Genomic DNA, 16,148 nt, shown 5'->3' with positions numbered 1-16,148 from the left:
TTACCCTTTAAATTGACATTTATAGGCAATCTAAACTCAAACAAATGTGATGTAAATGTAAAGTTTTTCTCGGAGCACTTTTAAAATTTACATTCATTGTCTATTTGAGCGGTTGCCGAGATATTAGCAGTTTTAGACTTTGTTTTTATACTTCTAGGCAGGCTTTAGCACAGCAGGGCTCTATAAAGGTCAAAAGTGTCAGTGACCCTAACTGTCTAAGCATGTTCTTTGCACTTCTGGATTCAGTTATCCTTTGGGTTTCTGACTAAGCCTTGGGTTGCCATCTTTCTTTTAGACAAATTCTGGCCTATGGTGAGAAGGGCGGGGGCAGGACCCTGAGGGGGGGCTGATCAGTGATGTGAAGGGGTGGGACAGTGATGTAGGGGTAGGAGCAGTAATGCAAAAGGGGTTGGACCAATAATGTAGGTGGACTGGCTGGAGGCCAGCGACAGAATTTTTGGTGAGTATGGGCAATAAGACCCTTCTTGAAGTAGTGGTTTGGAGCGGGTTGAGGGGGTGGGCCAGGGATCAAATGATGGGTAGGCCATAGTGATGTGTGGGTTGACCCGAAACTTACGATAACCCGCAGGTTGGCCCACGGGTTGAAATTGGGCGGGTTAGGGTTGGGTGCTGGTCATACTGGGGAAGTGCAATCCTCCACTGTGAAGATTCCCTGTCTCAGAATCATAGACATGCACAGAAGTGAAGACATAGGACTGGGTTGGGAACCCATCCTACAATGGCAACTTTTTGCAGGTTAAGAAGGGGTTCAGGTTGAGTTTATACAGCCAGGTGGCAAGCCTAGTTGAGTCATCAGCCTGGTATTAGCAGTCTAAACATCAAATATCTCAGAAACTGCAAAAAATGAATGTAAGCTGCAAGTGCTCAGAGAAAAACTGATTTATCAACATTCAATTTTATGTTTTTCTTGTGATTCAAGTTTATATTTGCATCACAAATTCAAATTTTAAAAATGTATTAAGCACAAAAAAACTTGGCTTAGATTAAGAGTGTAAAAGCTGGTGAGTTAATGTAGAAATCAATGAGATTTGTATTTTAAAATTTCCAGGTAGCAAGCCTAGTTAAGTCATCAGCCTATTATTAGCAGTCTAAACATCAAATATCTCAGAAACTGCAAAAATGAATGTACTGTGCTGTATCCTTTAAATTGTGTACAATCACACTGGTACACCATCACTGAAGAAGGGCCATTTTAGTCCAGAAACGTTTGATCACGTGTATAATATCGTGAACACCCTGCACCCATTTCTCCAGCTTAAACATTTTTTAATTGGCTTTTATACTTTGCCAATCTTTCATCATAACAGAGACTTTCCATGCCCTTTACCCTCTTAGTTGCCCGTTCCTCTCATCCAATCATTACCACTTGAGCACTGGAGACTAAAACTGCACATCATATTTTAGATGGGACCTTCCCAAATGCTTTTTAAAGGGAAAGAACGACCCACTTCACTAGCTAATCCATACCCAGCTCAACATCGTGTTTGCCCTTGCAGCTGCTGACTGCCATTGCTTGCTACAGCCGTGTCTATTATCTACACGGACCCTTAGGTCAATCTCCATTATGAAGGAGTGCCAGTCCTTGTACAAAGGGTTACTTTTGCTCAAAATTCCTTTGCTCACCTAAAGCAAAATTGTTGTATTTTGCAAATGAAAAATGCTACCAACAAATAAAATCCTGCAATTTATTCTTTGCACAAGTCACAGATTTGGGTGTGTGGTTTTACCATAAAAATAAGCAAAAAAACTGCTGTCATGGTTAAAATAACAGTCTAATATACCGGATATCTATTTTTCAGACGGGTATGCCTTTTCCCAAGATGAGAATGGAATTGTCTCTCAGTCTGATGTGATCAGAGCCTACGACACCACCAAGCAAAGAGCAGAAGAATGGTGAACAGGAGCAGACGCGAACCTCGCTTGTTAATTCACTAGATCTTGTCTGAAATCAGATATGAAACCTTGCGGTTGGTGATTTCAAAAAGATCAGTGTCCAAAAATTGACCTGTAATTTATTATTTTCTATTAAAAAAAAAAAAGGTAGCAGACACTGTTAATGTATTACAACTGTTGCACGTTTCTCCCGACAATGTCGAGTCTAACAACCCGATAGTTAGTGTAACAATATCGCATTTCAGTATTATTTTATAAGAAAAATAACAACCCACCGCCCTTTGGGTAATCGACAAGGTTGTGAAATGAAGAACAATGTTTTTCCGAGCAGACCCCTATGTTTATAACACGGAACGACAGCCTGTGATACTAGAGCTGCAAAACCACATGGGATCCGCTAGCCGCATCCTCAGAGAGAGTAGAGTATCAAACGATTTTACTATAAATGCTTGCCAAAGAAACATATCCTGTTCTGGTTATTCCCTGCTGGGATGTCTTTGGAAGATCTTTCAGTTGATGGGGAGATATTTCCTGCAAACACTCCTCAAATCTCCAGTTGTTACGAGGGCAAGATCACAAGACGCAAGCTTGTATCCTTGTACCTTAATGACACTTGTTTTTATTATCTGTGACATTTTACACCTTGCGCCTTATTCATGCTACTGTGTTAATCTTGTTGCGTAAAAATGTGAATGCATTAAAATGCTTGTGTGTGTCTAAAGAGATGAGCGTGTTAGAGTCGCTAAGGAATGTCACGATTTCCCCAGTGTCTTGTGCTGTTTTTCTTGTACCTTTCTATACGTTGACGAGAAGGAAATGCAATTCTCCTATCTGTTTAAATTCTTTTAATGGAAAATGTTTTTAGCACAGGTTGTTATTTATATAGAGATTAATGTATACCCTTTACTCCAATTTCTTTTTTTTTTTTTTTCCTTAAATTCTTTTTAAGCTTCATTTGTAAGTGTTGTTTCCTGCACAGAAGCACTTGCTTGTAGTGGAGAATGTAAATGGCCTTCGGTGTCATGGTGGATGAATTTTGGAGAATCGGAATGTAGTTACGTATTCAGTTAAAGTCTAGACCGACGTATATATATGGAAACCTGAGGGGTTGAAATAATTCTTGGCCAACGTTCTCCATAAATTCCCATTTTTGAAATTTGATATCTTTTTAATGAGGTCTGTGGAGTAGATGTTAAAATTGTGCATGGTAACATATCACATTCGTATTCTGCTCTATGTACTAATCCTGGGGACTTCTTTAAGCATAAGTCCTAGCCATGGCACATTTTTATTGGGATTCACTAGCACCGCAGCATGATCCGCTCTTCAGTCAGGTTTGCTCCATCGATATCACTAGAAAATATTACCTGGATTTCTAACATGAGTTTGTAAAGATTAACATCCAGAATGATATTATTTATTACAGTTGCACCCATGGTATGTTGCTTGTGTGGTTTTGTTTGCTCCAGTCCATACATGACCATTTAAACATATCATTAGCCTTAAAGGGATTCTGTCATGATTGTTATGGTGTTGTTTGTATATATATTTTGTATATTGCTTATAATTCTACCATTTTACATTGTATTCTTTAACCAATAAATGTATTTTTTCAGCTGTAATATTGGAGTGTAGGCAGCCATCCCAGGTCATTGTGCTTGAAAGATCCAGCACTTTAAAGTGGATTTGCTTTCAATTAAGCTGTTGTTTCTCCTACTGAGTGCTATTCTTATATCTATAGGAACATTTTTTAGCAATGCAGATGTCACAGGGGTGATGCCGTGTTAACTTCCTGCTGTTCTGCTGATGTGAAAGGAGAGGGGTGATCTCAGAGCAAAAGTCAACTGACTGACTAAGGGCACCTGGGAAGTTAAGAGCATGTCTAGTCCCACATCAAATTACAGAATCAAATATTTAAATAAGAAATCTGTTTGCTCTTTTGAAAACTCCAGATTTCAATGCAGGAGTCTGCTGAAGGAGCGATATTAACTGATGCGTGAAAAACATGTTTTCCTGAGACAGAATCCCTTTTAGGCTAAAACCTTCAGAATGAACATTGAAATTGTACATAAAGAAGACTGGTCTAGAAAAAATACATTTTACAAAGAGATTCTCGGATAGTTACTCCCAGTTTGGAGGATATCCGAGTAATTAGCACTACTACCATTGAGTAGTTAAGAGAGGAGTGAATGTTAATTGCTATTTATATATAAAGAGAGAGAGGTTTTATAAGTAGCAAAAATATTTTGCTATAGAAGGCCCCGAATTAGGATCGGAATAGGGATATCCTTACCCCCTAGCAGAATGTCACTATATTTTTTTGTAAAATGATTAATAACTCCACTTCTCATAGCTTATACTAGCACAAGCCAAACCTATTTGTAATATGGCTATTAAAGGGAACGTGGCCTTTTTTTCCCCTCATTCCGAAGGCTGTGTCAGAGGAGGTTGAAAGAAAAACTTGTAGATAGTTTTATTGGATTTTACTGGATGCCATTAAGTGCCTGTACTGCATCTGAACCCCATCCAGTTGTCAGTATATATTATACTCCTTCATTATAAGAGTCTACGTGTGAATCGATGAATTAACCATTTAAAACAATTCCGATATGTTCAGAAGCTTCAGCTAATTTGATTGGCCACTGCTGCCCATCTTTCAATTCAGCCCTAACATTAGAGAAGTCAACCTACATGTTTGTATTATCTTCTCTAAATATATCGGCACTGATCATTTGTTTTTCTGTTTACTAAAGCGTGTATTTCTTTCCCTATGGCTTGTATTCACAATTCTGACTGGACTGTCATACTAGGGTGTTTCCCATAGGAAATTTGTATTGTGGTTCCAATTTTATGTGATAGCCAGGGAGCTAAACTAAGTCAAAAACAAAAAATGGGAAGAGGCCCACTAATAGTCAAAATAGTATGAAAATTATTAGGACATTCATTGGCCTAATGCATTTCGTGCCAAGATGGGCACTTACTCATAGGGAGCTAAAGTTGTTTTTATTGTCAGTTAAAAGAATTTGAATGGAATGTACTTTGAATAAATTGTACCATATGTTTTTATTCCGTCAGGCCAAATTCTGGCATAGTTTTTGAGGATAGCCTTGTTTATTCAGTACCAATGGCCTAGCCTAGACACAGGGAGGAATTTATAATGGTGCCCCTTTGGATCTCCACCAAAACGAAAGCATTCAGAAAGTGCCTGTATCAGGGTGACGGAGAACTTCAACATAAATTGAAGCGAATGTGCCCAGTGCTCTTTTTGGACACCGTTTCCATTTGATTTTTCTTAATTCTTCTCTTGATGTGTTACACTTTATGGAGCTGCTTCCTCATACAGGCACTGGTTTGAATACCTGAAGTACAATCACATAGGTGGTGTCTCCAGTTCTTATGGAGAGCTCAGCCCTAAGGTGTTTTTAGAAAGTGATACCAGTTTTAAGTATCCCCTGCAATACTGTATGACCATAAACATGATCCAGTAACGTGGTGGACAGAGCACCTCGGAGAGCTGAGCTTGGCTGAACCTGGCAGGAGAACCTACCAAGATCTAGGAAAAATCCCCCTTCTATCCAGCATACTCCTCCAAGACTTCACCTCTTTTGGTGTTATTTTCTGCTAGAGAACAACCCAGCATATCCACATAAACATTGACATCATAATTCTACCCTGAAAAGTTATTATATATTTCCTACGCCATGTTCGAAAAGCTCTTGGAAAAAGCATTTTGGCCAAATGTGGTTTGTTTGGAAAGTTTGTCCCCTTTAAAACTGCGGCTTGGGAATCGCATCTGTCCATCGTCAAGTGACAAATTATTTCTAAAAAACTAAATTGGTCGTTGGTGCCTTGAGTATCATTAGCGGCGTGAATATGGTTTCAGTTTGTGCGTGTGTTTTTTTATATGTATTTCTAATGGAGGTCAGCGAAGGCGATGGAAGCCTTGCTGAATATTACGGTAAGGAATGTTACACCCTCCCTGAACTCTGCGTCACTTATTTGCCCAATCGACTCTCATTTCTATAAGTAAACACCACCTATGACTGGGCTGCTTTTACATTGTCTCTAGAAGTTCAGCTCCCGGGTGAGTCTGTCTGTCCGGCCGGCCGTCCTTTTCAGTTGAACACTAATTTACTCAACGTGACTAAGTGCTACAAACCCTTGTGCTCGTCATGAGCCTTCCTGCTCCGTCTGCATGAGTTAATATTGAAGAAGTCAATGTGACTAACGCCTCATCTCGTGATTTACAAGCTTGCGCTATGTTCCCGTACTGGATGCTTTGGGATACGTCTCATTCATTAAACATTTTATTATATAGGACCCCGTGTTGGGACGTAGGTTTTAGGGCAGAGACCGACGAGAAGATTCGGGGAGATTAGTCTCTCGGTGACAAATCGCATCTTCGTCGGGCGACTAATCTCCCCAGACTGCCTCCCTGCCAGCTAGAATCTAAATCGCCGGCGATATGGCACTCGTGATTCGTTTTCCGAAGTCGTCTAAAGTTTCCTCATGAGGCGACTTCAGAATATGAAGTGCTACGTGTGCCATTACATTCTAGCTGACGGCGAGGCAGTTCGGGGAGATTAGTCGCCCGAAGAAGAGGTGATTTGGCGCCAGAATCTCCAGAATCTTCTCGTCTCTCTCTGCCCTTAAAGAACGTGTTTATTTTGAATCCGACCATATGAAGCTTTTCATTCTTTAACGTTGCACTTACTTTGCCAACATTAGTTTCCCCCCTGTTGTTGTTGTTGTGAGTAGAATGTTTATGTTATCACACTAGAAGCCATACAGGAATATATGTGTTTCCTATTGTTTTTTCTTGTCCTGAAATGAGGCCCCTGAATTCCTCGTGTGCACTGATGTCTGTCACAAGGTGGAATAGTGAAGATGCATGAATGATAATGTGTTGTGGTATCCACCGCCCAAAAACTTCTTTCTCATGTCGATGTTTGGCCTTCTTTGATAGCGTATCCAGCAATGAGGGATTCCACTTGAAGGCCGTTGCAACTTTTTTATCGTTATAGGGTTTTGTTTTTTTTTCTTTTTATTTATACTTTAACATTTTAAAGCAGTGTTTTGTCTTGTTTATATTTGGTGAATGTGCATGTATTACACTGGAATTTTTCAATGTTTTGTCTCCGTTTAAAACAAATAAAAGTAATAGTTTACCTGTTTGCCTTTGTTTCTTATTTTTGGAAGGAGTAACTGCCTATTCCTTGATATTACCAGCTATAATTGAAGGACATGTTTGGAGGGGCCCATTATTGACCATACCCAGCTACAGTGTTGGACCTGGAGCCCTCCAAAGTACCTGACACCTGGCACTGTTTTGCCACCACATTACTTTCCCCATCCCTACCCTGCCTCCACCACCACCAATTACTGGTCAATAGCAATCCAACCCCACCACCTGTCAACATGCCTGGGATGGTGGGACCAAACAGGGCTTGGGCCCACCAGGTTTCCCTGCAGATAGTGCCCTGGCTGAAAACGTAGTCTACCCTGGGTTATAGTGATGCGCAGGTCCGCAAAAAAGCCAGCACCCGACCTTAACCTGCCACTCCCACACCCAACCCTAATCCTGCATGCCTCCATATTTATAGACCCGCGCCTGCCCCGCTATGATGTCATGGCAGGGAGAAGAAAGCTCAACCCGAACCCATCCTTAACCCGCCAATTGTGTGCAGAAATAGGCCCAAACCCGCCTGACCCACTGGTTTCGGGCCAACCCGCACATCCTTACTGGGTTACAATCCTGTCACTGGGGAAAGGCTCAGCTGTTATGGTAAGTGCTGCAAATTGTGCAAGTGGAGCAGTAGCTGGTACCATGGTAACTGTATAGGTCACCACTGATATTGCTATTGTCCCCAGCACCCCTAGTAGTAGCTAGTTACATACAAGCATAGTAATATATATCAAGCAAATTAGATGCCCGTGCTCAACTACCTTAGATTCATCTAAATGCCCCCTCTCTTACCCAGCAGCAGAGATGCCTGGATAAACCTGGACCAAGCCACTGATACAGAATGCCACACACACACACAGATATGGGACCCGTTATCTGGAAACCGGTTATCCAGAAAGCTCCGAATTACGGAAAGTCTGTCTCCCATAGACTCCATTTTATCCAAATTTTTAAACATGATTTCCTTTTTCTCTATAATAAAACTTGATCCAAACTAAGATATAATTAATCCGTATTGGAAGCAAAACCAGCCTATTGGGTTTATTTAATATTTACATGATTTTCTAGTAGACTTAAGGTATGAAGATCCAAATTACAAAAAGATCCATAATCCGGAAAACCCCAGGTCCCGAGCATTCTGGATAACAGGTCCCATACCTGTATACATATATTGTATATATAGAAAGCAGTGCTACAGGTAAGCTGTGTTTCCACTCTATACATAAAGCATAATGAAAGGTTTCAATGGCTAATTTTGGGGATATGTTTGTTAATTATATAGTGAATAAAGTACCCCCTCTTGTAAAATATAAGGATATTATAAGTTACCGGGGAGTTTCATGACCATATAAAAAGGCAGTGTTTTTATACAGGTCATGGAACTCTGAAGTTACTTCTAATATCCTCATATTTTGCAACTGGGGGTACTTTATTTATTATAATACACAAGTTTCAGTGAGTCATGTGACAGAAATGACATCAGAATTCACCATTTATAAGGATATAATTTACAGGATCTTCATGGCTTTTGTGTATTATATAAGCGTATCGGCGTCTGACCCATGTTCAGACTTACAGATAAGCCATTGGGTAGCGTTGGCAGAGAAAAGGAATCTAGGGATAGGGCTGGACACATGTTGAATCTGCTATAAGCGAAGGTTCAGAGTCCTGGCTTCTCACACTCACAAAAAGACAGATGCCCGTTGAGTTCTACCCTTTGTCCTGCCTGATCCAGCTGATTCAGAGGAAAAATAAAAAATCATCTGAAGCTATCTTCATGTCAAGGGGGGTTGGAAATTCATCCTCCGACCCAGTACCTGGGAAAATGTTGTACCTAGAGTAAATACTGAGTGCTTAAAGGCAACATGCAGCTGCCAGGAGATTGTTGTATTTTCCTTCACACACACATCCACAAATTAGGGATAAAATCCAAACTTTTTCTTTGCACATACTGTAAATGTATTAAAAGAGCTGAAGTCTTTTCACAAAGTGGATAACAACTGCCTGTATTTCCCCTCCCACTAGGGGCTCAGCACCAACATCTCTTGGTTCTTAAGAAAGTGAATAAAGTTTTGGTTTTAAAATCGAATCCATTAAAGGATAAACTGCATTGTTCACGTATACCGTTAATTCAACTGCACCGAATCAGCTGGTGCACTTCACTTCTACTACACTACACTTCTGCCACTGACATGGTTTAGAAGCAGAGATGGGGCTGCCGTCAGATGTTCTTGAAACTACGGCTGAGTTTTTTCAGATATCTGTAACCTTGTTAGTTAAATGCTATTTGGCCTGCGAATATGTTGCATATTTAATAATAATCAGACTACAGTCTATAAACCCCCCTTATCATGTCACACAGGAATCTTAACTCTGCAGGTTTGTGGTATAATTTTTGGTGCTTCCTTACTGGCCCAAGTATCCAAAAATCTGATTCATTGTGAGGCCTAAATGGTTTCCTTTTGTTGTGACTTATTTTATTGTATTCACCCTAAACCAGATCCATTCCATACTAAAAAAAATCTGTATATTTCCACAATGTTACACATAAAAATGAGGACTCAGCCTCTCCCATCTGATATATAAACAAAGGCTGAACTCACTTTGGAAGGCAAGAATCTACATCTTTATGTTGTCATTATCATAGTAACATGAAATCTTCTCATCCTATCCCTTTCCACAACTGTATTCTAGTGTCCAACCCAGACAGACCAGGTGGAGATCTCTATCTCAGACTGGAACTGTCATTACTCCGTGTGCTACAGAAGTGGCGCCTCTACATTGAAGTGGAGACTTTAACAGGGGCCTTTTGACAGTTGCTGATTGTAGCTGGGTGGTGGCGTTGGTCAAAATGTCATAGACCTTATGGTTTCCTCAATTGTCAGAAAGATCAAAAGATACGTTGAAGTTGCTAATCAGACAGATGCCTTGACCTTGTATAACACCTGAGCTATAGTGATGCCGTGCTCCTAATATATAAAAGTACTTTCTCGTAAAAGTAAAGTAGTGACTTTTTTTTATTAATATAAATAACATACTAGGAGTGAGAAATTATAACCATTGATAGTAAATATGTCCCAAATAAAAAAATGTTTACCATTTGCCCACTGTATCAGTTCTGACTCTTGAAATAAATTCACAATATTCCATAGTTCTGAAGGGCTGTAGGAAAGTTACTTGTTCTCCCCATAACAATGCGCTAGAATAGAAGTCAGTGTCTTCTGGGATTCTGTTAGCTCTGTCGGAAATCCGGGCAGCTCTTATTGGCAATAGCTTCAGGCTGCAGCGGGTAAGAAAAGTATTGGTTTGACAGCAGGAATGTGGAGGATGGGTTTAAATGGATGGAGTGCGCTGAGGAGTAAGGAGGAGGAGGAGAGGAAACCAGGTAGCCAGGGTCAGCTCTGGAAGAGGACAGTCTCCGTACAGAGCCTCCAGTTGAGGTGGAGCTGGTAGCTGTGCTGGATTGCCTGGATGGAGTTCGCAGGTTACCACTGGTCAGAATCATGGGGAGAGTCTCTGGGGGGTAAGTGCGCAAGGTGAATCTCATTGGTTGTTGGGACGTTTGCTTAGGCCTGAGGCACGTGCAACAGTAGACGGCCACCAGCGATCCCACGATGATGAACGCAATAAATATGGAGCCAACGATGAGAAATGGAACATAAACCGGCTCTGTGGGAAGAAAATGCACAAAGTCAACGTCTTGGTCACTGCTCCAAAAACCCAGTCACTTATCCCAACCCTCCATTCAGCTCATACTTCTGCTGCACATTGCTATCTCTATGGAGTTATGGGAAATAGGTGACAGTTGGCTGCATCTCACTTGCACATACACTGAATGGGAATCTGAATGGATCGCTGGGAAGTGAAACGGCACTAAATAGAATGTAGAATTCCAGTGCAAATGAGTTGGGCCATGGAACAGATTGTGGAACTCTCTCTCTCTCTCTCCGGGGCTGCACCTTCTGGGAGCCTGACTCACTCGTCCCATGCACTGAGTGCAAGCTGCTAATCTGTCTGAGCCTGTGAGCAGGAAGCAAACGCTTTCACACCATAAATAATGAGGCTGCGGCGCTTTCCAACATCAACACACTACAAGGCGAGCGGGAGGGGAATGGCACGGATAGAGGGGGGAAAACCAAATCTGAGTGACCCACACAAGAACCAAGTGTTCTCTTATATCTGCTTTCCATTCTCGTATGAGGTTCCAGGTCTGTAACACAGGGACATTCACTTACTGATAAACCCCCTTTGTGATGATGATGAAGCTCCATATAAACGGTGTCTCACGAGAGTGAGGGAAACCTCATGTTTTATATCCAACCTGCATCTGGCTCTGCACTATTCCAAGCATCCCCCACAGCTCAAGGGAATAGTCCGGAACGACTGCCATTTAATATAATAACACTTTATTCATTCTGCATTGATTCCAATCTCAGCTCCCTCCAGCTCAGGCTGCACCTTGTCTGCCATGAGAACAGAACATCGTGGGCATCGGCTGTGCCCAACTCCTGCCTCAAGTAGCCACCCGGCCAGAGCACAGACTTTTGTAGTACTACAAATGATATATAACAAGTGTTAGATATATTCTGTATTATTCATTTTGGGGGTGTCCGCATTCAGCCTGGCACATCCCTTAGAGCTGAATGGGGGGTGCTGGGAGTTGTACATCAGTAACACGGGGAGCCTTCCAGCAAAGAAAACGAATGCTCGTCTACTAAACGGTGCAATGTGCAAAATTTGGACTAAAACAAATATTAGTTTAACATTTTTCCCAGAATGCCAGCATAATAACAGCCACCTGCAAAATAGCCAATACCCCAACTTGCACCCAATTTTCATAAAAACGCTCTCTTACTGCCGTTCCTCACACTATACACAGTATTTAAAGGGGTTTTTCACCTTTTAGTATGATGTAGAGCAGGGGTCCCAAACCTTTTTCACTTGTGAGCCACATTTAAATGTAAAAAGACTTGGAGAGCATCACAAGTACAAACAAGTCCATGGGGATGTCAAATAAGGGCTGTGATTGGCTGTTTGGTGGCCCCTATGTGGACTGGCAGCCTATAGGAGGCTCTGTTTCGCAGTACATCTGGTTTTTATGCACCAAAACTTGCCTCCAAGCCTGGAATTCAAAGATAATCACCTGCTTTGAGTCCACTGGGAGCGACATCCAAGGGGTTGGAGAGCAACGTGTTGCTTGTGAGCTACTGGTTGGGGATCACTGATGTATAGAGACATTCTAAGACAATTTACAACTGGTGTTAATTTTTTATCATTTGTGGTTTTTGAGTTATTTAGCTTTTTATTCAGCAGCTCTCCAGCTTGCAATTTCAGCAATCTGGTTGCTAGGGTCCAAATTACCCTAACAACCATGCATTAATTTGAATAAGAGACTGGAATATGAATAGGAGAGGCCTGAATAGAAAGATGGGTAATAAAAAATTAGCAATAACAATACATTTGTAGACTTACGGAGCATTTGTTTTTAGATGGGGTCAATGACCCCCCAATTGGAAAGCTGGAAAGAGCCAGAAGAAAACTGCAAATAATTTAAAAAGAAAACTATACAAAATAAATAATGAAGACCAATTGAGAAGTTGCTTAGAATTGGCCGTTCTATAACATACTAGCAGTTATCTTAAAGGTGAACCACCCCTTTAAGGCAGGCCAGTGCAAAGATAAATGAAAGTTGACAGCAGGGGATTTTATATTCATATAACTTGGTGCTCTGGGGGGTCAGCAATATTGTCAGAAATGTATCTCCAGCCCCCTGCCCACTATACTTCTACTGCTTAAAGCTGCAGGACGAGGGTCACAATTCCTGTGAGTCAAGACATTACCTGTTGTACCTTCTTCCATTTTCTACCTGCCAGTCTCCAGAACACTGGTTTATAGGGGACCCACCAACAATGTCCCTCTCTAGATGTCATGTGACACATAGACCCTGAACCTGCACAAAACTGCTGGGACAGAAGGGGCAGGTATATCAGCTCAAGATGTTCCCTGATCACCAAAAAAAGCTTTTCTTGTTGAGATAAGATATATATCCAGCTGGAGAGCAGCAGAACAAAATGTTTGAAGGGGAACTATCGCTTCTCTAGCCTAGAAGATGTATTAGAGCTCACTCTATTAAAATCACCAGACATCATGTCTCTCTACATGCAGAATTTGTGCAAAAGGCAGTTATTTTGTTTGTACTGGAATCATTTGTTTGAGTGAGCTCTAATACATCTGCTAGGAAAAGGAGCCCCCCCTATAAGATATATTGGATCTAACTGTCAATGAATATCTGACACCCAACTGCTGCAAGAAGACAGAATAAAGAGAAACCGATGCTGAGAGCGGGATAGTGGAGATAAACTTGATTATTTCAGAAACAATGCAGCATTTTTTATTGATTATATTTACAAAGTTTCTTTTTTCAGTATGCAGAAGCTTATACTAAAAATTTAAATTTTTGCTATAGTTCCCCTTTAATAATCAGAAAACCACAAAGAATTAATTAATACAAGTAAGATGTACTGTAGGTCCAGAGCTTTCATTAGAGATGTTTAATGGTTAGACTAGTAGAGAGCAGTGCTGGCTCGGGACACTGGGAATCCTTCAGGCTTTCGTTATTCGGCTGTGCCACGGTGCCCACGGGATTAGAGTGTGGAACGTCCCAGCACTCAGCACAGTCTTGGGCATGAGGAAAGCTCATCCTATCAGTTAGCAACAGCTAATGGATCACAGTACGGGGCTGAAGGCCAGTGAGCTGCAGATTTGGACTAATGGTATGAATGAAGGCAATGACACCTGAGCTCGGCACTAGCCAATAGAGGAGATTTCTAAGGGTAAGGGCACACCTGGCCATTCGGGGAGATTTAGTCGCCTAATCGCCTCGTCTTTGCGGTGACTAATCTCCCCGAACGCATTCCCTCTGTCTTGTCCCGGCTATTGGGGGCTTGATAAAGGGCCGGTTGGGCTCGAAACGTTGCCTTCGCATATGGGCTTAATAAAAGTTTGAATTTTGCACATTACTTCAATTGGATCCGGTGTGCTGCTGTTTTTTTCCTTGAATGATATTTTGGCCCAAGGACAGGAGTGGGTCTCACAGTTCAGCACCTGGCACTGCGAAAGCGGATACTGGAGGGGTGAGCACTCTAATTTCGTGATTGATTGTCCCGGCTATAATGAAAAGTCGCCTGCAGCATGGCACACACAGTGCTTCGTATTCCGAAGTCGCCCGAAGTTGCCTCACAAGGAAACCCTAAGGGCTCTTACACCTTGTTAGCTTATTTAACCCATTGCCTGGTTGTACTTATGAGAGTTCACAGTTGTGTAGCAATAACTGCATAAATACACACAAAATAGACCCAGGAGTAAGAGCCCTATAGGAAGCTTCCAGCTCTTGGACCTGCAGCAGTTTTCCGCAGCAATATGCAATGGAGCTTTCAGTTTGGAGACTGCAACTTGTCACTCACAGAGTAACTAAGAGCGAAACATCCCCAGGCACCAGCTTCAGCCTAAATATTCCTTCCTGACTCCCAGTCATTCCTGAGGGACATAGAAAAGGCTCCGGCGCTGCCTCCAGACAAGCCCAGCAGTGCCACTGGCCCATACACTTGCCACCAGCACATTTGGTTGAAATAGGAGCAATTGTGTTGTTGAATGGGAATGCACATAAGTGCTGGATATACTCCATGCACACAGACGTGTCTCCATTCATACATATCACTGCTCCTGCTGCGCACACACAAGCTGTAACTATTCTGTGATACAGACAGTGGAGCAGTAAATGTAAAGGGGCTCATGTACTAACACAGGCATTAAATAGGAGCAGTACAGTGACTTACAGTAGCCAATCAGGAGGCAGCTTTTACTCTCTGACTTACAATAGCTGATTAGTTGCTATGGATGAACCACATGTTCCCAGTGCCTGGCACAGGGCAAAGGAGTAAATGAGCAAAGTGTCACATTTAGGCAAGTTCTCGAGCCCCTAGTATTGGGGTCCCTCCCACACATGCACCTCTGCCCCGGGGTCGGATCATGAGACTCACGCGCACTGACTCCAGATCTCTCCACTTCTCGGTCGTTGGTGCAACTTCCTTGTTCCAGACGAGCGTCCGCGGCCGCGCAACAGAACCGCAGGGCGCAAGTTCCGCAACAGATTGTGGCGTCGACTGTGTCAAAGTCCTCCGGACACTGGAAACCGGCCTGGTAGTTCCCTGCTGCGTCCAGCCAGCCGTGACAATACTCCCCCTGTGCAACGGCGCTGCCCCAAGTCAGAAAGAAGAAGAACAAGTAACAGAGCGACCCCATTGTCATTAACCTCCCCGAGTTGTCTCTTCTGTCGCTTATTCCCCGGCGTCTCCTCAGGGATCCCAGTGGCACGTGCCTCCCATTGTATCACACAGACATATACACCTGTATACACCTATATATGACTATATACACAGCTGCAGCAGGACTGGACCACTAGGGCGGTGTGAGAGGGAAGCCCATTGCTGTGCTCGGCCGAGTGTAGAAGTGAGATCCCTCCGCAGCAGCAGCCCCTGTACTCCGCCTCATACTCCACTGACAACTGGATCCGCCTCAAGCTGTGCCGACCTGCGCCTTATTTACACTTGTAACCAGCTCCATGTGTGTCGCATCCAGACGCAATATTTTGAATCCATGGAGTCTCCCACGATTTGCTGCTCTCCTGCCTGTGACTGATAACGATCTGCTGCTGCTGCTGCCTCAGGGGCTGCGCTTTATGTGAGTCTGTCAGACACTGGCACTGGAGCGCCCCCTTGTGTCTCTGCAGCTCATTGTCAGGGGGAAACACAACATTCCCAGTCTCAGGAGTCTCAGCATCCAGTCCTGCTTCAGCCTCACATTATACATCCAAGTCTTGTCTGATGCTCAGTGTTGGACTGGGACACCAGGGACCCACCCAAAAACCTTAGCCCAGGGGCCACTCTCAGTACTATTATTCTTCCTCTCCTCACTCAACCTCTATTCTCAGTGCTACGCAATATGTTGGCGCTATATAAATACATGTTAATAATAATATATTCTCCTAGTC

At 42.5% G+C, this 16,148-nt stretch overlaps 2 protein-coding genes across 5 annotated transcripts in view; one reads left to right on the top strand and one right to left on the bottom strand.

Moving 5' to 3' along the window:
• atp8a1.L (ATPase, aminophospholipid transporter (APLT), class I, type 8A, member 1 L homeolog) overlaps positions 1 to 7,088 on the top strand; it is a 170,761-nt gene extending 163,673 nt beyond the window's left edge. For all 4 annotated transcript variants that reach the window (XM_018229477.2, XM_018229485.2, XM_018229500.2 and 1 more), the window contains one exon: positions 1,821 to 7,088. In XM_018229477.2, coding sequence (XP_018084966.1) covers positions 1,821 to 1,918 — 98 coding nt within the window. In that variant the 3' untranslated portion in view covers positions 1,919 to 7,088. The remainder of the gene's footprint in view (positions 1 to 1,820) is intronic.
• A 3,014-nt stretch (positions 7,089 to 10,102) lies between these two features.
• On the bottom strand, positions 10,103 to 15,907 carry shisa3.L (shisa family member 3 L homeolog). Its single transcript, XM_018229459.2, has 2 exons — positions 15,139 to 15,907; positions 10,103 to 10,768 (listed from the first exon to the last, which is right to left on the bottom strand). Exons 1-2 carry the CDS (start codon positions 15,404 to 15,406, stop codon positions 10,332 to 10,334), a joined length of 705 nt encoding a protein of 234 aa, XP_018084948.1. The 5' UTR covers positions 15,407 to 15,907; the 3' UTR covers positions 10,103 to 10,331.
• Positions 15,908 to 16,148: the final 241 nt, after the last annotated feature.

Source organism: Xenopus laevis, chromosome 1L (genome assembly GCF_017654675.1).
Source record: "Xenopus laevis strain J_2021 chromosome 1L, Xenopus_laevis_v10.1, whole genome shotgun sequence".
Taxonomy (NCBI): Eukaryota; Metazoa; Chordata; class Amphibia; order Anura; family Pipidae; genus Xenopus; species Xenopus laevis.
Note: the sequence above shows the minus strand (reverse complement) of the source record. Positions and strands in the feature narration are given on the sequence as shown.

What these genes read in the sequence shown, in the direction of transcription:
- shisa3.L (XM_018229459.2), bottom strand. Translation starts at nt 15,406, where the DNA reads ATGACAATGGGGTCGCTCTGTTACTTGTTCTTCTTCTTTCTGACTTGG. An exon ending in GAGATCTGGAGTCAGTGCGC is followed by an intron (nt 10,769 to 15,138) that starts GTGAGTCTCATG and finishes TTCTTCCCACAG; the next exon opens with AGCCGGTTTATGTTCCATTT.